We start from the raw sequence: 21622 nt of genomic DNA on the forward strand, positions 1-21622 counted from the left end.
GCCCAGCATAGGTTATACATGTTAATCAAAGGAGAGTACTAGACAGCCAATGAGAAGAGTTATTTGTTTTCTGCAGCTGGAGAATCTTTGTCAAATTTGAGGAAATAGCTCTTGATTGCCTGTCATTATGATGTCATCAGGATTATCTCGGATGGAGTTTGAAATCTACAGATTTATGACAAAAGGTTTGCGTTTCAAACTGGTGTGCAGTAGGGGTGTAAGAAAATATTCTAGTGTTCCTTATTACAATAACATAACATACACTTTAAAATTGTGTGTCAATAATCTGTATTTGTACTAAACAACGAGTATTGCAGTATTATGTTTTGTGATGCTGTATTGATTATCAAAATTATTTTTGTAATATTTTTATTGTCTTAATTTGTGTACCTTAAGAAAGCACTTTTTAACATATAGTTATTTAATTAGATTGCACATAGTGATGTTATGTCGGATGTTACAAGGACTGATTACAAAAGCAGATCCAGTTCTATTCGTGCAAAAAATGAACTTTTATGCAAAAAAAGTAAACTTTTTTCATGCATTTAGTGATTAGTCATCTATTCTATGACAGTTTTCCTAAAATTTCATTAAAAAAATCACAGTATATCACCTTGCTTACAGTATATAAATTGCAATATATTGAATCCTAACCCCTGTATCATGATACATATCGCATTACTAGATTTTTGCCAATGCACAGCCTCAGTGTGCAGGTTGATAAGAGTCTAGAGTCTAATTTAGAGACATTAATAAGCTGCATTATGGGAAAGGTAGGGTCAAGAGCAGTTTAACCCATAAGTACTAGAAGTGACTGATCATTCTTTTTTTCTTTCATCATTTTCAAGACTTAATCAAAGTGTAATTTCTCGTTTGCTAGAACGCCCCTAAAAGTGAAAAAATGTTGGTTTCCAACTTTTCTCTGAGTATACATCTGCATTTGGTTTGGTGCAGCACTCCGTGCTTGGCCTCCCTTTTTATATTCCAGAACTTTTAACACAGAATAAAACCTCAGACGGCTGGAACTGTTTGTGCTGAATGGTGCAACAGGAACGAGCTCAGCTTAGCTCAGCTCAGGTCTGCATTCCCAATCGAGATTCTTCTCATCCTTTTTTTCCCCTCCTCTCACATGCCTTTGGCGATAGAGTTAGGAGAATCAAAAGCAGCCATCAGCTTTTCCAGCCTCAATAAGATTCTTATAACAGCACACTTTTCTCTCGAGGCATGCACCACCTCTTTCTCTCTGTGTACATGTCACACATCATTAAACACATTCTGCCACGGTGCTCTCAGTGCTGCGAGGATGTTCTCATTAATGCTTAGGTGTATGATTAATTATCGCATCTTGGTGCAATTAGGATCACACCACTTGTGGTCAGCATCTCGCCTGACATTCCCCCGACTGCTGTGGGAGTTGGAGAAAAAGGAAAAGAAAAAACAAAAGAATGGCATGTGAATAGGAAAGCAGTTGCAATGCTCCAGACAGCAGGGCTGTTTTGTTGTACAGAGGGCTTATTCCTTATTGAATGTGACCTCATTTCAAACACTATATTCCCATCATCCCCTTTCAGTGCAGCTGTTACACACAGCCCTGCCAGGATAAGGGAGAGACAGACTGTCAAAGTGATACCAAGAAAAGGCTCCTTACAGATCCTGACTTTGGACAAATGGCTCAGAAGTAGCCATTTGAACGTTTCCCTGGAGCTCTGAGTTCATAGCTGGGAGAGTTGTGTAATGGCTACTCTGGTCTTTTTGTCTTGGAGGAAGTTTTGGGATTTGTTTTCCTGCATCCACCATAAACCCCACTGATAGCATAAGCCAAGGACAAAGCAGGAAACATCATCTTGTGGAGGCTTTTACAAGGGTTATTAAAGGATGGAGGACAGGGAGTTCTGTGCACTGTTTTCAGCGGGACCAGCGCTTCTCTCTGAACTGTCACTGGTTAGACCACAAATGCAATCCATTTACAGAAAACACAGCTATTCATGGAGAATTTCAGCTGGAAAGACGTGTTGAGAGGTTTCAGATTTTCGGCAATTGGACATAATTAAAAACAATTCGCCCTCTGTGGCGGTCTGTTCCCATAGTTGCATCCCTTGCTGGTTCTCATACCCCCTGATTTGTTTCAGCTAAGTTGACATTGTGTTTGATTGATGTGGAATGACATCACCGCATTTGGAAGTATGACTAGGATGTGTTTGAATGCACTGTGCACAGTGTTTTGGTGCCATGTGCATTTTGTTCTGAAACATGTGGCAAACACACAAACCCAGCTCCCTATGTAGCCTGGGGATCCTTCTGAGCCTTTTCCTTCTCCTGCTCTTTTTTTTTTATCAGTCTCTGCTTCCTCCTCTTCCTCTCTTTCTCCAAATCTGCTACTGTTCCACCCCCTCTTGCACCTCAGCTCACTCCACTCCTTTAAGTCAAATGGTTCAGGTCAGCTATCCACAACTGCAGGTCTGCTCATGTTCTCCATGTCGCAAGTTGATCCATTCATCTTACACAATCAGCGCCGAAGCAAAATCACTCATGTCCCGTTCAGCTCAGGGGCAAGGCTCATGTACGCTGTTTGAAATCCATCATCCTGTTAAAGACTCACTTTGTGTGTGTGTGTGTGTGTGTGTCTGTGTGTGTGAGTCAGTGGTTGTGTGTGTTTGTTTGTATCATCGTCCGCAGCTACATGAAGTCACTTGTTCCATGTTCTCTTGTAATGTTTGCTGTAAGCTTTTTTTGTCTCACACTCTGATGCAAAATGACACTCTTGGACGTGGGACAAAGTTCTTCATCACTTCATATTCCCCTGCCTTGACCTAGTTTCAGGACTGCCTGTTCTGCATGTGATAATGCGGCACGCAGATGTTCCTTCCTGATCTTTATTTGTTTATATGCTTTCATTTTTTTCCCCAGGGGTCACCGAGTGTGAGAGCGGTGTCTCCACCGCTGTTTGCTTGTTTATTTACACGCACGACTTGTAGCTGCGTCCAGTAAGTCTCACGGCTTCCTGTTTCTTGTGGTTTCCAGGGAGACATCCAGCAGCTAATGATTGTAGCAGACCATCGCGCTGCCTATGACTACTGTGAGCACTACAGCCCCGATTGTGAAGTGCAAATGCCCGACCAGCCTCAGAACCAGGACCCCAACACAGATGAATATGTAAGTAACAAGACCCTTTCTTTAAAGTAATAGTTTAATACTTCTTTTTTTTCAACAGAGTTTTATGTGGTACTTTATTTATTTAACATTTATTTAACCAGGTTGGTCCAATTAAGATTAAGAAATTTTTTTTAAGGGAGACCTGGTCAAGACAGTCAGCAGTGAGAACACAAAGTTGCCGACAGAGACACAAGGGGAGACAATACATTTCACAAGCACTAAAATTTGCATTAAGAGAGCTATCTATCAGTCAAAAGAGAACTCTCCAGGGGTCAGTTATACAACCAGACAGGCTTAAAACAACTACATTCTATAGTATCTGCTTCTTTCATTTTAGATTTAAAAACATTTAACGACACCAGCTCCTTAAGTTTCGAGTCATTCTGTAACAAATTCCAGGCTGAGGGTGTAGAATACCCAAAGGCCCTTTTCCCAATTTCTGTCCGAGCATTTGGGGCCGAGAGTATAAAGAGGTCCTGAGAACGCAATGAGTACTGTCCTGTCCTTTCCTGCGTGATGAAAACACATAGGTAGTGTGGGAGCAGACCACAAATTGCCTTATAAATGAAGGTGTGCCACAGTGATGGGTCAGAGATTTACAGTTTGTAATGAACCCCAAGGACGCACTGCAAGCTGTAGCAACAATATGGAGACACTATTCAGAGGCGTTGCAGCAACAAGACACTTTTTTACATTAAAAGAAAAACACAACTTGTTTCAAAAATGAAAACCTAGTTTTAGCCTCAGCTTTTTCACCAGGTACATGAGGTTTAAAATTAAGGGAGTCATCAATACCAGGTATCCCCAGGTATTTGTACTTATCCATAGAGAGTTTATTACAAACAGTACATGTCAGTCAGCATGTTGGAGAAGGAGACTGGAGTCCGACATGGAAGCTAAGCAATGTACTGCTGTGGATGGGTCAGCAACAGGATGTAGTTTAGCCACCTGAAAAAGTCCCACCTAAATAAAAAAAAAAAAAATATTGGTTTTAGTGTACCATTTATTGAGAGTATTTTCACTACTGTGTCTTAATGCCAGACAGTGATTTCCATATTGCTCTCTTCAAAACCAGACTCCATTGAGAAAAACTGTGATTTAACATTGCTGACCACAGGAGCTGTTTTAGTCTGCTGCTGCCTCAGTCAAATGTGTTATTGTTTGCCTTTGGTATTTAAAAGGGTTCATTTGGATTCAACAAAGTCACACAAAAACGTAAACTAACTAACTGGTTGAAGCAGCAGTAGACAAGCTGTTTCTGTGTACAGGGAGCTAAAATTACAGTTTTTCTCAATGATGTCTGGTGTCTTTTGAGAGCATAGATCCCATCACAAAGGTAAAGCTGTGAAAATACTCTCAGTATCACAAACACTTACAGTGACATTAATTTTTCTTAGGTGTAACATTTTTTTAGGTGGCTAAAATAAACTTTGTTGCTGCTCCGCATGCACAGCAGTACATTGCTTAACCTCTGTTTCACACTTCAGCCTGCTTCTCCAAACTGGGAATGTGTGGACTGACATCTGCTGTATGTAATACACTGACTATGGATAAGTACCCCATTTAACCTCCATTAAAAAAAATTATCTCTATAAGTTTTTATTACTCTTATATGTTGCTTAGAGGTAATATGGTAGATTCTTTGCACACAGGTCATTGTAGAAACCACCAAGTGTTCTCATGGCTGACCTTACTCAAGGAAGTTCATTTCCCTTAATCCATAATTGTCTCTAATACTCAAATCAGATCTCATTCGGATCCTGTGCTGAAAAGAGCCTCTTGGCTAATACAAGGGAACTGCACTCTGGCAGAGGAAAGTGCTGACTGGGGAGAACAGGGTTATCAGGCTATGCAGTTAGTTAATAATGTTCAGGAATGATGTGGTGCTTGCCTAAGCCTGCATCCCTGCAATGTGCAGTTTTCCTGAACTGAATACCAATACACTGATTAAAGGCGTGTCAGACAAGTGTTAAAAGATAGACAGAAAGTCCTTCCTCTTGACCTCTTTCCTTGAACTGGGGCCTGTCAGTGTGCCTAAGAGGTAAACTTGAACCTGTGTTGTTTTCTCTTGAAACATGTATGACAGATTCATTAAGAAAGGTGGAAAAGTGATTTGTCATTCAGTCACAACATGTTGCAGCAGGGAGATGCAGCGTGAGGAGAAGGCATTCCTGTGTGTTTCTGATCGATGGACAGTCAGTCCCACATATGCCAGCCAGAGCCAGAAGCAACAGAGCGGTGTTTGAAAATCGTGTTTTTTAATAATTGATAGTTTTTCTCTCTCAGTCACAAACCCTCACTGTGTCTGTGTCATGTTGCTCTCCTTTAGAACACAGAGGAGGACAGCTACTATTATGAATACCCTTATTATGAGGACGTGGACGGCAAGCCTTTTGACTCAACATCTGATGCTGAGACAACCACAAAAGAAGTTAAGGTAGTCTACCCATGCATTTTGCCACAATACAATCATCTTGTTTGAAATGCAGAAGGAAAACCATCAAATGGATCCTCTTTGCCTTCCAGGTGACAGATGGAGACAGCGTGGTGACCACGGTTGAGGAGGTTCTGAGGGGTTCTGGTGCCACCGGTGACAAAGTTTTGACCTCCATTTCCACTAGCTCATCCTCCGGGTCATCCTCCAGCTCTTCATCAAGCTCTTCAGGTTCTGCCACAGCCGGGGGAGATGCCTACGGAGAGGAGACTAGCCCTTATGACAACTACGACAGCTATGGCAACTACGAGAACTACTACGGCGAGTCCACGGCGTCACCTGACGCAGACACCTCTCGGCGTGTCACCATCACCAGCACCAGCGTTGGCACCGGAGGAGAGCTGGACCTGGGAGCAGGAGGAAATATCGACTTAGGTACAGGGTCTGGAATCGAACGGCGGGTCATCACCAGCGGAGGAGGATCTTCAATAACCATCACCAGCAATAAGACATCAGTAGGTTGACATTAATTACACTGACATGCTCACTTAATTGTTGTGGCTGCGACCCGTGGGTCGAATAGAGGTATTGATAAGCTGTCAAAAAACATTTTAAATCCCTTTCTTTACTTACCTGCAACTATGTGTGGGGTACATAAGCAGGGCCCCTCCTCGTGTTATAATCCACCAATCCACATGAGGAACGAATTAATGCTTTTTATAGAAATCTCCATCATTGGAGCCTAGGGGAAGAAATGGTATAGAAAGAGCCTTTTCCATTAATGGATTGACAGAACTGACCGATATGTAACTATTTGAATAATTGATTACTCGGAGAAGTCATTTTTTAAAATATTCCATCTTCTCAAAATGTGATAACAAACACGTCACACAGGTTTTGGGCAAAGTAAGACACTGAAAGGCTTAACCTGTACTTTTAGATTTCCAGATTTTTTTTTACTCTATTTTCTGACATTTTATAGATCAAGCTAATTCATTATCAGCATTTATTTATCTTTACTGACAACAATCCTTTGCTGCAGGGCTAGCATGCTACAATCTTTTAACCCTTTAAAAACAGACGTCTTGCAGATGGCTGTGGGAAATTGTTGTTTGCATGGTCCTTGATCTAAAATGAGAACTATAATAGCTACAACATTCATTGACGTTACCTTACCTTGTCTACAAATGTGGTAATTTGTCATAATTCTACCAGTATTTCCTGGTTATTGCTGCAGGGGATCATTGCACACATAATCAGGTATATATCAATCTAAAATGAGAAGCATAATAGCTCGAACATTGATTATTTTGCAGCAGAAAGCTAAGGCTTCGGTCCTCTGTGTCATGTTGTATTCACGTGATGATGTCATTACTCTATGACTGTGTATAGCCCATGGCATTATTGCATTCTACACATAAAAATGAGCATATTTAAAAAAAAAACAAAAAAAAAACTGAATAAGGTACATTGTTAAAAAACGTATCAAGATTTTTTTTTAATGTTTATTAATTTAGAAATATTTTGGATCAGTATTTTTTGTGTTTATTTTGTAAACTCTGATGAAAAAAACTTGACTTAATTAACATCTTAGTTTACATTGTGCAAATTTAAATGATACAAAGCTTTTATAGATGTTCCAAGAAATGACATCACAATAAGAAAAAATACCAATGTAGGCATTAGCAGACCATTTCTGTTGCAGAGTTCAAAGGGTTAATAGGTCACAGATGCAAAAGTAATGTTCTTGCATTTCTAAGTTTTCCACAGGGAGTAACTTCTTCATTGTCGGTTGCCTCCAACTGCTGCAAACTTCACTTTATAATGTAGTAACTTTATGTGTCTCCTTATAGTTCGGAGGTTCTTACGATGACTACGGCGATGGCTATGAGTATGGTGTGGACGACCATTACACCACTGGTGGAGGCGGCGGCAGCAGTAGCACAGTTCACATTGGAGGTGGAGGCAGCAGCAGCATCGGTGGTGGAGGTGGCGGCAGCAGCAGTTCCGTTCTTGTCAGTGGTGGAGGAGGCAGCAGCAGCAGCAGTTCTACCATCACCCTCGGGGGCGGTTCTGTCTCAGGTGGAGGATCTTCCACCACTGGAGGTGGATCAGCCAGCGCTGGCACCGGAGCAGGAGGATCCATCACCACTGGGATCGACCTGGGCCTGGACGGCGATATTGACTACACTGATCTGGAGGATGAGTTCAAGGAGGTGCCCCTCGAAAACTATGACGACTTAGGTATCGACCCCTATGATTACGACGACAAAGAGAACAAAGTGCTGCCTGCTGAGACCGACAGTTACTATGGACAGGTGAAAAATAATGGAAAAACATACCAGCATGATGAAGGTGTTGATGATGAGGGTGTTGAAACTGATTGTGTTTGTGTCTGCGTGTTTGGTATGTAGGTCGATGGAGCTCGTGGCGAGAAAGGACAGAAGGGAGAGCCTGCTGTTATTGAGCCTGTGAGTATCATTATCTGAACAACGTTCTTGAGCGACAGATGTAGGCTACGTGCTCTTGTGTGAACACGGGTGTATGCGTGGATGTTTATGTTTGCCAGTACATATGTGTGATCCACATCTAAACACAGTCCACCCCTCACTTGTCCTCGGGCAAGGCCTCGCTTCTGGCTGATCATCAGGACTACAGCATAAACATTTGGAGGACGGCCATGCAGGGATTGTCAATAATCTCTAAACACAGTGTGGGTAGTTTGTAAACACAGGGGGAGATGGAGGGTGGAGAACAAAAGGGAGAGAGGAAGACTTTTTCTGCCTCTTTGCCAAAAACTGAAGCTTGTTGAAATGCAAACAGGTGGAAAACATTCAACTTTGATTTAGATACGTGCACAGTATATATACAGGTGAGGATGACTCTTTTTGTATGTTTGCAAAGGTACATAAGACACAGACGTGATTTATATCTCTGATTCAGCTACAGCTGTTTGACTTCAAACAAAAGTCACTGAGCTCCACAGAGTATGTGACTGAGTGTCTTTGTGTTTATATGTGAGAACAGAAAGAAATGGGAGTCAAATTCCAAGAAGACCACAGTGTGTGTGTGTGTGTGTGTGTGTGTGTGTGTAACATAGACTGTAAAAAAAATGGATGCAGCTAACATGACGTGAGACATTTCTCAGCAGCCAGCGTGATTACATTATCACGTGATGCCATGTTGCCAAAAAGACTTTTACTCATACACTGACAACTATACGCATGTTTTTGAGTGACACAAGTTTACATAACTATATCCCTGAATAACATTTAAATGGGTAAATTATATAAAAAATCACCACCATACAGGCAGGAATTTTGAAATTAGCAATAGAGACCATCTCCATTTTTTTGTACCAGGCTGTAAACATGTTTTATTCTGCTATTAAATTAGGCATTTTAGCATGGGGGTCTATGGGGATTGACTCTGAAGCCAGCCTCAAGTGGTCATTTGAGGAACTGCAGTTTCTCGCACTTACGCATTGGCTTCATTTTTCAGCCCCAGAAGTTGCCACTTTGTGTGTTAGCGTATTTGGTGACTCATTACCCACCAAATTTGTGTCCACATCACCTCCCAGTGTCTCCAGTATACGTGCAAAAAACTGAGCATCACACACAAATATGAACACATACACACATTTTTCCCCCACGATCTAGCCCCACACTGAAGGAGAGACAAAGGTGTAACCTGGGGAGTGCCAAAGATCAATTGCAGTAATTTTTTGGTATTTTAGGAAAGTGCTCAGACAGAAGAGCTTGGGGGTTGCTGAAAAACATCACACATTTCCAGTTACGTGTGGATTTCCTCACAACAAAGAGGAAAGGCAAAATGTTACTGCAAGAGCAAACAAACAAAGCAATATCTCTGCCGCCACAGAGCCACAACATTGCGTCTGCAAGTCAGATGCTCGTAAGTGGTCCAAACCGAACCGCTTGCTTTTTTAAGCTATAAGGATATATGGTGGAAATTAAATAATTCCACTGATCGTACTTCAGATCACACCTGTATAAACAGGCTTTACATTGCATGCATGATCAAATATTTCATCTGACAGTGCGTACAAATCAATTATAACTTTGATTTCATTAATACCTCCCTCAGCTTGTCCAGGTAGGAGAGCACCTCAGGGCGTCTCTACCTTTCTGACTCTGCGGTCATTCATCCTCCTTTTCCTCCGTGGATTTGATGGCAAGCGTAAATGAAATGACAGGCAGGAATGTACATTAAGTTAGCAAAGAGATGGAAGCTTGATAGGCAGGTGTGTTGGGACATGTATTTATGTACACTTACCTCCTTTAAACTTAAGCAGTGTCTTAATGAACACATTAAACGCTTGTGGGCAGCATCTGTACACTGTGAGATCATGGCATGCAAATGCTGATGAATGAGGCCATGACATAGCTGTGGGGACGCTTGTGGTAACTGATGATTTCTGTGCTTGTGTGTTTTTAGGGAATGTTAGTGGAGGGTCCGCCTGGGCCTGAAGGGCCAACAGTAAGTCAAATCCTGTCTCTTTACTTTCTCTTTTTCCTCTTTTTCTTGTCCTCATTTTATCATTTTTCTGTCATCTCTGTGTATGAATAAAAGCTGAGAACAGTTGATGTCACCCGTTCTTCGAGTCTGTGCATGCTGTGTCCTTTAGATAGGAAAATTCATGTTTTTACTCTGAAAAATCCCCGGCTGCCTGATTTGTAATGCAAAGGGAGTGGCCACAACAGTTCCCCCCGAAGTGATATGGACTTGCCCAGATGCTGAAGAACTTAATTATTTATCTAGGACGGCTTTTTTCCGACACAGTTGCTCTTGACACCCTGCAGATGGAGTCCCACAGAGGCCAGCCGCTCAAGCGCTGAGCTATAGACAAATAAAGAGCGCGTCACAAAGGATTTACAACTCGACAAGCAGTCCCGTATTGCCTCATGCATTCCTTTCTCCCATGTGTGACCACTTTGCGAGATGAAGGCGAGAACTTTTAGTGGAGCAAATATGATCTTCGTGATGCATTATGTATGTATTATATGTGTAAAATGAGATCTTTTTGCTTAACATAGGGTCTCCCCGGACCCCCAGGTGCTTCTGGCCCACCAGGCAGTCCTGGAGATTCTGGAGAGAGGGTGTGTAGAAATTGTCACACTGATTTTTAAAGCTCTAGAAACACAGAAACTAACCACATTTCTGTCAGTGTGTGTACTCATACTTTGTGTTACTTTCAATCTAAGGGTCCTCCGGGTCGTCCTGGTCTTCCTGGTGCTGATGGTCTGCCAGGACCCCCTGGAACTGTGCTGATGCTGCCTGTAAGTAAATAACAACTGTTTAAAAAAAAAAAAAAAGAATTAAAAATAGGAAGTGCTGTGTGTTTTCATGTTTACCCCTGCTTAAAGCGCTAAAATGTTTTCCATGTGGCGCTATATCCATGTTCATTCTTGTTTAAAGCCAAGTATGATGCATCTAACACTGTTTTATCAATAGCTCTGACATGTGGTTTACACACTGTAGTGGAATGAAGGGGGTTTCCTTTGAAAGCTTATTGATGGACCGGTCCTTTACAAATATTTTGCTATGAAAATGCGTGCTTTAGCAGCCCCTTGTGGTATGTGTAGTTAGTGAGCTCGCGCCTCTCTCCACCTGGTGTGCTTACTCTCAGTTTTGACCCCATGAACAGGGGTGTAGCCCCAAATTCTGGGCCCTATGCATACTTAATCTCCGCCCCCCCCCTGGCCTTTCCACTCTTGTTTCATGTCTCATTTATGCACCTTTAAAATGTTTAAAAAGTCAGATTGCTTTCTTTCTCTTTCCTTTGATTAATTTCTTTTTGCTCCGGAAGCACAAGCAGTCACTTACTTGGCTTTAACTGTGTTTAGAGATCCTTGTGCAGGGGCGGACCAAACCATTTTAAGCCTTTAAGGGATGAGATGTGCCGCAGGAATCTTCCGCTATTTTTTTTAAACAAGCTCCTTTCTTCCAGCTTATTTATTCGTCCAGTTTTAATTTAGTTTTCACACTGATTGCATAGAAATAAAAACAAAACTTTTCATTCCAGGCTTTTCAAACTCCCTGCCCTCCTGTTTGGGCACTGAGTAATCAGAGCCACTGTGCCCCCCAGTATGACACCCCTTTCCGTAAACTCAGACTTTCTTCCTGCATAGCTTTAACTTATTCCACATTTTTCAGCTCAAAATTTAAGCTATCCTATCGTGTGTCTTTCCAGGAAGTCGTCTAGCTTTAGACAGGAAGCAAAGCAACACCGTCAGTTCTCTCTGTAGCTTCAGCTGTGTCCAATGATTCAATACCGACACTTGCACACAGCCGTGCTAACAACTTCCTACGCATTCTACCTTTTTTACTCTCTTTTCCTTGTACTTGGAAGATGTCTGATCCCGCCGCTGTTGGAGCTGATTAGTTGTACAGATGTGAAGTTGTGGTTTCAGGGGTTCACAGAGCTGTGTCTGTCTGGACAGGAACTCAAGCCATTCTGGCGTATCCACTGGCAGAAAGCACAGCTTGAAATCTGATCCTTGAGCTCCGAGGCTAATGGGAAACATGCATTGTTGTTTCACCCTTTTTTCAAGCAAAGGACTTGGTGTTAAAATTGTGGAATAAACATAACAAGGTGAATCGTAGCACTGTGTTTTTGCATAAATGGTCCAATAACTTGTGATGCATCCTCTCTTTATTTTCTCTGGACATCATGCTCTACCATAAGTTGGTGGTGTGTGAAAAGAAATAATGTAGTTTCCATCAGTGTTCGTCTTTCTTTCTGGCTTCCCCAGTCAACAATTTGATGTTGCAGAACATTTTGTTCAAGGTCCAGTGATGCATAGAAATGCATATTGGAGAAGGAAAGATGAAATGCGTGAAAAAGATGAAAAGAAAAAGAAACAAAGACAGACCAAAAGGCTCACAGATTGGCAGGAAAAACAGAAATATCTGCATATATTTGATTGTGACCAAGATAGCAAAGGGAAGGGCCAATATTTAATCAAACTCAGCACAAGTGTAGTCTGAAGAAGAAACCGTGGGATTTGCACGATAGATTTGCTCCAGATAAATTTGGTTTATGGTGGGTGAGCTGCAGCAGATCTGACTCAGCCATGATGTACTGAATCAACTGTTTGTATTTTGCTTCTTGGTAACGATGTTTCTGTGATGGTAACAATCCTGCTCAGTATTTCACTGTTGCGTTGCCGTGCATCTGTAAACCAACCGACCGTCAGCCTCCTGAGGACTGTGCTATGTAACCCAACCCGAGATGCTTGGCCCAAGCAAACCTGTGTTGCACCACAAGCCTGGATATTCACCTATGGTTGCAATGCAGGCTTAATACCACCAGATGCCAGTAGAATTCGGGAGCTCGCAGCCTGCAGAGGCAGCCCTCCAATGGTGCTGGTGTGTCAGCTGGAGGCTGATGCTTAGTTCCACATCTGTTGCATAGTTTCTGAGCTGGGACATCGTATAAAAGAAATATTGAACACGTTGTTGGGAATAGGTTTCAACTAAAATATTTATTTTGCTGCAAGAAACTTTAGTTATTCCACATTTTTCTCGGCTATTATGTTTTGCCACTGCCTCCTGTGTGCTGGTATCTTTACTGCAGCGAAGTCTCACCAATCTCTTATTCCCTCCATAGTTCAGAATGAGTGGTGGAGGTGACGCGGGACAGAAGGGACCTGCTGTATCAGCACAGGAGGCCCAGATGCAAGCCATCATGCAGCAGGCTAGGGTAACAGTTCACACATAAACACACTGCAGTATTATTCTGTATATACTGTAGTAATGTATTTTTTTCTCTTCATTCTCAAATTTGCTTCTCCTGTTGAAACATGTTTTACTCTGTCTTATTTTTTTTCTATTGTATTCCTCTTTGGCATATTTGAATTAATTGTTTTAATCCTGTTTTTCTCCTTTTCTCCTTTATTTTCATCAGTATTGCATTTTCTTATTTCAGTGTTACGTTTTATTACCCTGTGGTTGCTCACAAACATGCATTATTCATATATAATTACACACACACACACACACACACGCAACACATGAACAGACACAAACACACTTGCAGCACACACACATGCAAATGCATGAATCCATGTTATATTTAATGATACATCAGCTACATGTACAACAGCTTTGAATATTTTATCCTTTTATATATTTTTATTTTCATCATATTACTATTTTTTTTCCTCCTGTGTTCAGCTGGCTATGCGTGGCCCTACAGGTCCGATGGGTTTGACTGGCAGACCCGGCCCTCTGGTACGTATTTTCAAATCACCTCACGGCAAGCGGACTCAAAATCAATAGACATTTTACATCAAAAATTTGATCAGCAGCTATTGTTGTACACAAAATGAATACACAAACAGTTTGTAGCTGAGTTAAAAGCTAGTATTGGTTCAGTGTCCATTAAATCTTCTTTATTTTTCCTCTCAGGGTCCTCCTGGTGTATCAGGACTCAAGGGAGAGTCTGGAGAGGCAGGTCCTCAGGTACAAGATACACGAATGTGAAATTTTGTTTTTACAATTTATCAGAAAAAACTAAATCAAAACAAATCCCACTGAAATCTTTAAATATATATATTATTTAATTTGCTGTTGTAAAGTAGAGCAATATCCAGCTTTTCTTGTTTTAGTGTGACAATTTCAAGATGGAAATGTAAAGAAAAAATGCTTTTGAGTTTAATCAGTGTTTTTGTTTCAGGGACCACGTGGACCTCTGGGAGCCCCCGGACCCTCTGGAAAGCCTGGCAGAAGGGTAAACGTGACACACATAGCACGCAACATGTCACTTTGTGCTCTTATACTTTTCGTAGTGCTGATTTAGAAGCCAGGCATATTCTAGTCCTCATAGTATATTCACAGAGATGTCTGACATGTTATGTAACTGTTGTTATTTTTATAGGGTCGTCCTGGAGCTGATGGTGCCAGGGGCATGCCGGGACAGTCTGGACCCAAGGTACTGTGTCTACCATAGTCATAATGCACTTCAGTGTGACACATTTCAGAATGCCAGTTTAAGAGTGTGTTTTTGAAGCCTGTACAAGAGGCATGCAACCTGATTTTTCTTTGCTCTGCAGGGAGACAGAGGGTTTGATGGCCTGGCCGGACTTCCTGGTGAAAAAGGACACAGAGTAAGTCCTTTTGTGCTGCCATTAAAAGTGTGTTTTTTGTCTAGTGTGTATGTGTGAGAATTGGTTTTGACGTGTGCCACTGTTAAATCTAAATGTTTGCTGTCATAGGGTGAACCTGGCCCGACTGGACCTCCTGGTGCTACTGGAGAGGATGGAGAAAGGGTAATGGAGAAAACTTGCAATTTCACACCTCTCTTTTTCAGTTTTTCTTTTTTTTTTTTTGCTAAGAAATAGTGTGAGTGCTTGTGTCTGATGTATCTCACCCCTTATCTGATACTGTTACACTGCAGAAATACAGAAATTGCTCTGTGCTGAACTTCTTCCTCTTTCCAAACTCGCCTTTTTGTCACTTCACCTTGCCCTCCCTGCCTCCCCTCTCTCACTCAATGTTCTCCTTAATATTTTTTGATCTCTGCACACCTTCATCTGCTTCTAATCTCCCTCACCATCCTCATTACCCACAGCTGATGCAACCTGATCCCCTCTTTCCCAGCTTTTTCTTTGTGCCTTCCCATTATCTCTCGATCCTCGCACACACACGCTCGCTTCTCCCTCCATTACCATTCACTGCCTGTTCCACTTTCTGACCCGTTCTCTCTCTTTCCCAGGGAGATGATGGAGAGATCGGACCCAGGGGACTTCCTGGTGAACCAGTGAGTGATCGCATGTATTACCATTAACACTGAGAGATAGTATGATAGAACTGACAGGGCCTGCTTTCATCACGCCATATTGTTAGCAAAAATCAAATGAACTGATAATATATCATGCGCAGCCTGTAACCGCTGTTCACGTTCATAGAAATGCAAATTTATTTTTTAGCATTATATTGCTGGAAAGTGTATTCTGATGAGGCTTTGCGTGTGCCTCATCTATACAAGAGAAGCTTTGGAGGTGAGAAATGCAGGCAGCTCACATCAAGCTTGTTATAATAGCCTCCCACACTCCCAGGCAGGATATTCCCCACGGAAGGGGAGAAAGACAGGGAAGGAGAAATCACCAGATATCTGCTGTTATGACTTATTTTGTCCACCAGGGTGTGCTACATTAGTTTGAAGGACAATGGGTCTTGTTAGGTAACTGTAGCTGAAAGGCAAAGCACAAAAATTCAAAGCAATGTTTGATAGGCATAGCTGTGGGGAATTAATGTGTAGTAAAGAGAGGGGGTTTCAGCTTTCCCTCACAATCTGACTCAGTAGAATATCCTCAAGGACATTTGGGAAGTCAGGTTGTTTCCAGAAGTATAATTCTGAAACTTGATTTAGGTGAATGTGTTTAATAATTCATCAATTCTTTCACAGGTGTGATTTCTCAATCTCTTTTCCCTTCCCTTTTTTCCCCAGGGGCCCCGTGGTTTGCTGGGACCAAAAGGACCTCAGGGACCTCCTGGACCCCCTGTGAGTCCCCTGTACCGTCCTCTCACCTTTTCATATCCATGCTATTACAATAGATTTACTGTTTTTCTTTTCCCACAGTCTCATAGAACAAAAGATGCTGCAAACAACGCCCACAGGGAAATACCAAACTCAATATATTTCAGACAGCATACACAAAGAGTGGCATACCTTATTGAGTTTAACTTCAGTGTTTCAGACAAATGTTGACAGTGGAGCAAAGCTTAAAGCCTAATGTTTATATTGTTTCAACAGATTTAATTTAACATGGACAGTGAGCATCAATCAAGTAGCTTATTTTGAACTGATGCAGGATATCACATAAAACATGTCACACGCTCAAATTCACACGGCGCAGATGCAAAAGGTGTTTTTTAAATCTGTCTGTAGCTCAAAATAAGATTCAATAGCTTAAAGTTCACACAATACACTTTTTCAGTTTATTACAGATTTACTGCTGATATATGCTAAATGTTGTGTTCATGTCATCTGTTGTAGGGCGTTACTGGAATGGATGGCCACCCTGGACCCAAAGGAAACATTGTAAGTGAAGCTGGAGTTGATTAGACTGAAAAAATTCCCAGACACAACACACACACACAGAGCTGTCACAGAGTCTAAAAATGCTCTTTATTTTATCCTTAAATCCATTTTATCGCCCCATGAGCCCTCCCTCTCTCTTACACTCACACCCAAACACACACACAGCAGTCCAATCACAGGATACTTAGCAGATAATGAAGAATAGCCCGGCTGTGTTTAGATTCATTTGAGCAGTCCACCACGGGCAGTTGTACCATTCCAGGTCAATTTCTCGTAGCAACTGACCGTAATGAGAGAATACCTGGCTGGAGCAGCTCGTCTTGTCTGTTGGGAACATTCCAGCTAGGTAGAGATGGAAGATCAACAGCTTTCCCTTGACGCTTGGACTGAGGCAACGTAATTGATTGCCAGTTATGTGAGATGGAAGGTGTTTTGTGTTTGTAGTTCAACAGGTTCTGTCATTAGGAGAGTACAAATGAGAATGCGTGCTGTTTCTACCTTGAGCTAGAGCAAGATGTTGTACTATTTGCTTGTTTAGGTATAACTTAAGTCATTTTTTATTTATTTGGCGCAAGATCTCAAACCACAAATTTGACTGTCTGTCCTTTTTGACCCTCACTTTTGATGAGGAAAAACTCCCCTATCAAAATCCTTAAAGGAAGAAACCACAGGAAGAGCAACTGAGAAGGGATTCCCTTTACTGGACAAAGAGATGTATAATAAATGTGTGTACAGAATAACCAACATAATAGAATTACAGTAAAAACAAACAAATGATACAAATGATATGATATGAAAATGAATCCTCAAACGACGGATCCGGGAGGCTATCAAGCACCTCCCTGATATTAGGATTTCTGGAGTCAGAAGTGACTATAGCTAGACGAGAAGGTGGAGATAACCCAAACATTAGCTGCTAGCTTGGTTAACTTGGTGCATGTACAGTCGTATAGTCAGCTTTGATAAAATTAATGCTGATTTGCAAACAAAACAAGCTTTAAATCACATTCACAGTCAAAACCGTCCTGAGCCTGACGTCTTTTATGTAAGCTGAGGCACTTAGTTTGCCTTCATTCGTTATAAATAAGGATATAAACATTTATAAACAATAAATGTAAATAAAAAACCCCAACACAGAGAAAGAAGTAGCCCAGCACAAACAGTAGTTCCATCATTTTAATTTATTTTTAGTCTATGTTTTCATGAAAAGGAACTTGAAGCAACATGTCAAGTAGGCCAAATATTTGTCCGAACCCAGCCTGGCCTGTCGGGTCCTGGGTTCAGGTTGGGCATCCGCACCCTGTCTATGTGAATAGATAGGAGAATGTAACAAACACAGAAGGAGAAAGAGGAGAGGCTGGTAATAAGGTAATAATGCAGTGGGGTGCTGTTGGACAGCTTCTGATTTATTTCTGTTGAGAGCAACATTTCACTTTTAATGAACCATATGGAGCAACAAATCACTCTTACCTTTACATGGGAGGTTTTACTCAAGTAAATAAAGTGATCAATCTCTGCATTTATAATGAGGTTTCTAAAATTAACTTCATTTCTCTACAGGGACCTCAAGGAGAGCCAGGACCTCCTGGACAGCAAGGCAACCCAGGTGCTCAGGTCAGTGACACAGTTTGTGTGACATCAGAGTTTTCTGTCATCCATCCAATAAAATGTACTGAGCGTTTTATGTCCTCTCCACAGGGACTCCCAGGGCCCCAAGGAGCCATCGGACCTCCAGGAGAGAAGGTAAGATATCACATGATCACCGAATAACAATAACATATTGTGAAACATGCCATTTCTGCAAACTCATAGAAAAAAAAGTGCCAGCTTGATAAAATGTTAATAAACACAGGCCCAAAATCTATGAAATTGCTGGAAATTGTCTCATTCATTTGCATGAGCTGAAAGCCAAGTTGCTATCTTATTCAGTTCCAAATGCTTATCACACTATTATGCAAACGCGTCCCCGTCCCCAACGCAGGACCAAATAGTGCCGAGTAGACAGTGCAGACAGATTTTAATCCTGATACATTTTAATCCAATTTCAGCAAAATCACATTTGCCAGTTTATATGGAAGGTATTCAGTTTATTATTGAACAGGAATTTGAGAGTGAATTATGTAGTTATAGTGTGTCTCTGGATTATGAATGAAACACTAGAAGGCTGTGGTATTTGATGAGGCAAAGTAGAATGGAATAAAGAGTAGTAGTTGTTCATTCAAAAATAATGGTCCCAAGATTCTGGCATTAGCATTTAGCTCAAAACATCACCGTGCGTAAGTAAAGCGTCACAGAGCTGTAAGCATGGCTGTGGACTCTTAAGCTGCTTCCACACTGCCACACGTCAACTGTCTTGACTTCAGCCAACCTGCAACAGCATTCCCCAACAAAGCAAAGTGTATTAACAGTGAACATCAGTGGCGAAAGCGATAGTTAGTCTGTAGCTGCATACTGTAGCAAGACAACAGAAATCACTAAAATTACCAAAGATTTTTACATATTTCTACAATTTACCAGTTATCTTAATAAATGTTACCCGGGCCTGGTTTTTCTTCTGGTTGTATAAAGGCATAGACACACCAAACCAGAGAACTAGCTGCAACAAAGCAGACTGTGTTGTCCCCTGAAGTTGCACATGAACACACTGCAAAGACAACAACCGACAATCAACAAGTTCTGCACCTGCATGAAACGAGATACCCTTCCACACCAGCAGATGGCAGTAGTCTGTAATTGTCGATCAAATTGGGAAACCAGAAGATTGTCTTGACGCCAGTTACCACATTAAAAACACAATCCAATGTTGAAAGAAAACAGCATATTTACCGTGCGCCAATGAACAACATCACAAACCATCAAGAAACGTTCCCGCTAAAGAGCTAAATGACTTAAGAAAAACAAATTTACCTTATATACTAAGTTTGTTTTGATCTCATTCTCTCTTGACTTATGCTCTTTGTTGACTTTCCTTGCTTCCATTTCTCTTTTCCTGCGCTGAGCTGAACTGCCATTTAGGGTGATTTAATTCTTGTTGAGCTCTGCTGTCTGTGACGCTGGTTCGACATGCTGACTCTGTGGAAAGAAAGTAGACGAGGGCCAATAGACAAACCGGAGTGACTAGAGCAACAGACACTTATTGACAGCCCAACATTGACCAACGGCCATTTGTTGGCTTGGTGTGTCAACTGTCCTGACAGCTGCCTACCTGTAAAAGCGTTCCCCAAAAAAACCAAAACATTTTTAAATGCCGTCCTTAGCTGTGATGAGAGGCAGGTGCTGTGATGAACATTATTTGCAGAAGTGCAAGATAGCTTGTAGCTGTATACTGTAGAAAGACAATAGAAAAAAATGAAAATACCAAAAATTTCAACATAGTTTTACATTTAATAGTTATGTGAAGTTTGGTAGAAATGTTATTCCAGGTCCAGTTTTTCTTCTGGTTGTCCAAGTTTCTAGCACTGTAAGTCCGGTTATTTAGATGCCAACATTATCAGCACCCCCATCTTGTCCTCTTTCTGCTCCACTGATACCTGCTATTTGGGCAACCGCCAGAAATTCAACTCGGTAAAGTCTGAGCAGCAGAGCATAATCTGTGCATGTTCATGTGGGCGGCAACTGCTTCATACCTCTACTGCTGTGTTCGCAACCGCTTTCTCTCTGCCGCCTTCCCCCCATTGAAATGACTGGAGGCGGCAGGTAACTGCACGGTAGTGTTAAAGCCCCTTGAGTCTTGTTTTCACAGACTTCTGTAATACCTCTAACCTTCGATTGCTGTGTGCTGTTTTGTTCTGTGATGTCTTATTTGCCCTAACACCTTCTTCTCTTGTCTTCCATCTAGGGTCCTACTGGGAAGCCAGGTTTGCCAGGAATGCCAGGAGCTGATGGTCCACCAGTGAGTTTATTTACCACACACCCAAAGAAATGCTCTGTCTCCTGTTCTGTGTTTTTAAAATGCAAATTATAATTGCCCTAACTGTTAGAAACAACATTTTCGAAGTAGTACATCACAATTTAATGTAAAAACACTTCACACTCAAAACACGCAGACATAATAATGTGGCTGAAACATATGTGCGATACAACACATTAACACAGCTGTGTAACAGTGGAACAACCCGCCCACACACATGCAAACACTCTCTTCCCATCTTTGCACAAGGAGACACCTGCGCTATCGGCAGGTGTGTCTCAGAAGGCACCAGGTGGCACCTAAGAGAGACGGAGACGAGAGAGAGCTGTGAGACTGTAGCGAAGGAGAAACACACACATAGACGTGTAGAAAATGAGGGATTTGTTTAAAGACAGGAGAGAGATGGAGGAGGAGAGGAGAGAGAACACCATACAGTGTCTCCTGGTCTTTCAATGGGTTTCATAGGCTTTTTAGAATAGAAATAGCTCTCAATCCACACACTGAGCTTTTTTTATTCATCCATTTGTTGCCTCTTCCATCAACTACAGTATATTCTCTCTCTCAGTCTCAGTGCTCCCTCCTTGTCCCTCATTTCTGTCCTCACTAGTATCTATTTCCTTCTCCATCTTTTCACGTCACTAAAAACCCATAAGAGGCTCTGAGGAGCTGCTTTGTCTCATGAGAAGGCAATCAGTTTCCTTCCATTTTCTTTTCTTTTTACCGGTCGTCCATATTAGATGTGTGTTTTTGTGTCGTCTACATTGTGCATTTGTACGCACACATATACATTATGTGCATGATGATGATGATGATGTCCAAAACCGCAGTATTGGCTTTTAGAGCCCAGTAATAGCCGGTAATGCCCTTTATAACACTTGTGTGTAAAGGTTAAAAATCCCAAATGAGATTGAACCTTAAAGGCCCTTATTTCAATTTTCCATTTTGATACGTCCTCCCACAGTTTAACAACTCAATCCCTTAGTTATACGGGGTGTTGTAGTATTTATGGTGGTAATTATCCTGAAATGAGATGCAATAATATTTCTCTTAATAATTCACA

The 21622-nt window shown here is 41.5% G+C and overlaps 1 protein-coding gene across 2 annotated transcripts in view; it reads left to right on the plus strand.

Moving 5' to 3' along the window:
• The window catches only part of col5a1 (procollagen, type V, alpha 1), a 98452-nt gene that overhangs the window by 41311 nt on the left and 35519 nt on the right, over positions 1-21622 (plus strand). For both annotated transcript variants that reach the window (XM_042508952.1, XM_042508953.1), the window contains exons 5-25: positions 3022-3153; positions 5483-5590; positions 5680-6102; positions 7441-7905; positions 8002-8058; positions 10043-10084; positions 10642-10704; positions 10810-10884; positions 13218-13310; positions 13784-13840; positions 14018-14071; positions 14286-14339; positions 14487-14540; positions 14662-14715; positions 14824-14877; positions 15324-15368; positions 16059-16112; positions 16608-16652; positions 18213-18266; positions 18351-18395; positions 20491-20544. In XM_042508952.1, coding sequence (XP_042364886.1) covers positions 3022-3153; positions 5483-5590; positions 5680-6102; positions 7441-7905; positions 8002-8058; positions 10043-10084; positions 10642-10704; positions 10810-10884; positions 13218-13310; positions 13784-13840; positions 14018-14071; positions 14286-14339; positions 14487-14540; positions 14662-14715; positions 14824-14877; positions 15324-15368; positions 16059-16112; positions 16608-16652; positions 18213-18266; positions 18351-18395; positions 20491-20544 — 2082 coding nt within the window. The remainder of the gene's footprint in view (positions 1-3021; positions 3154-5482; positions 5591-5679; positions 6103-7440; positions 7906-8001; positions 8059-10042; positions 10085-10641; positions 10705-10809; positions 10885-13217; positions 13311-13783; positions 13841-14017; positions 14072-14285; positions 14340-14486; positions 14541-14661; positions 14716-14823; positions 14878-15323; positions 15369-16058; positions 16113-16607; positions 16653-18212; positions 18267-18350; positions 18396-20490; positions 20545-21622) is intronic.

This window comes from Plectropomus leopardus, chromosome 20 (assembly GCF_008729295.1).
Source record: "Plectropomus leopardus isolate mb chromosome 20, YSFRI_Pleo_2.0, whole genome shotgun sequence".
Classification (NCBI taxonomy): domain Eukaryota; kingdom Metazoa; phylum Chordata; class Actinopteri; order Perciformes; family Serranidae; genus Plectropomus; species Plectropomus leopardus.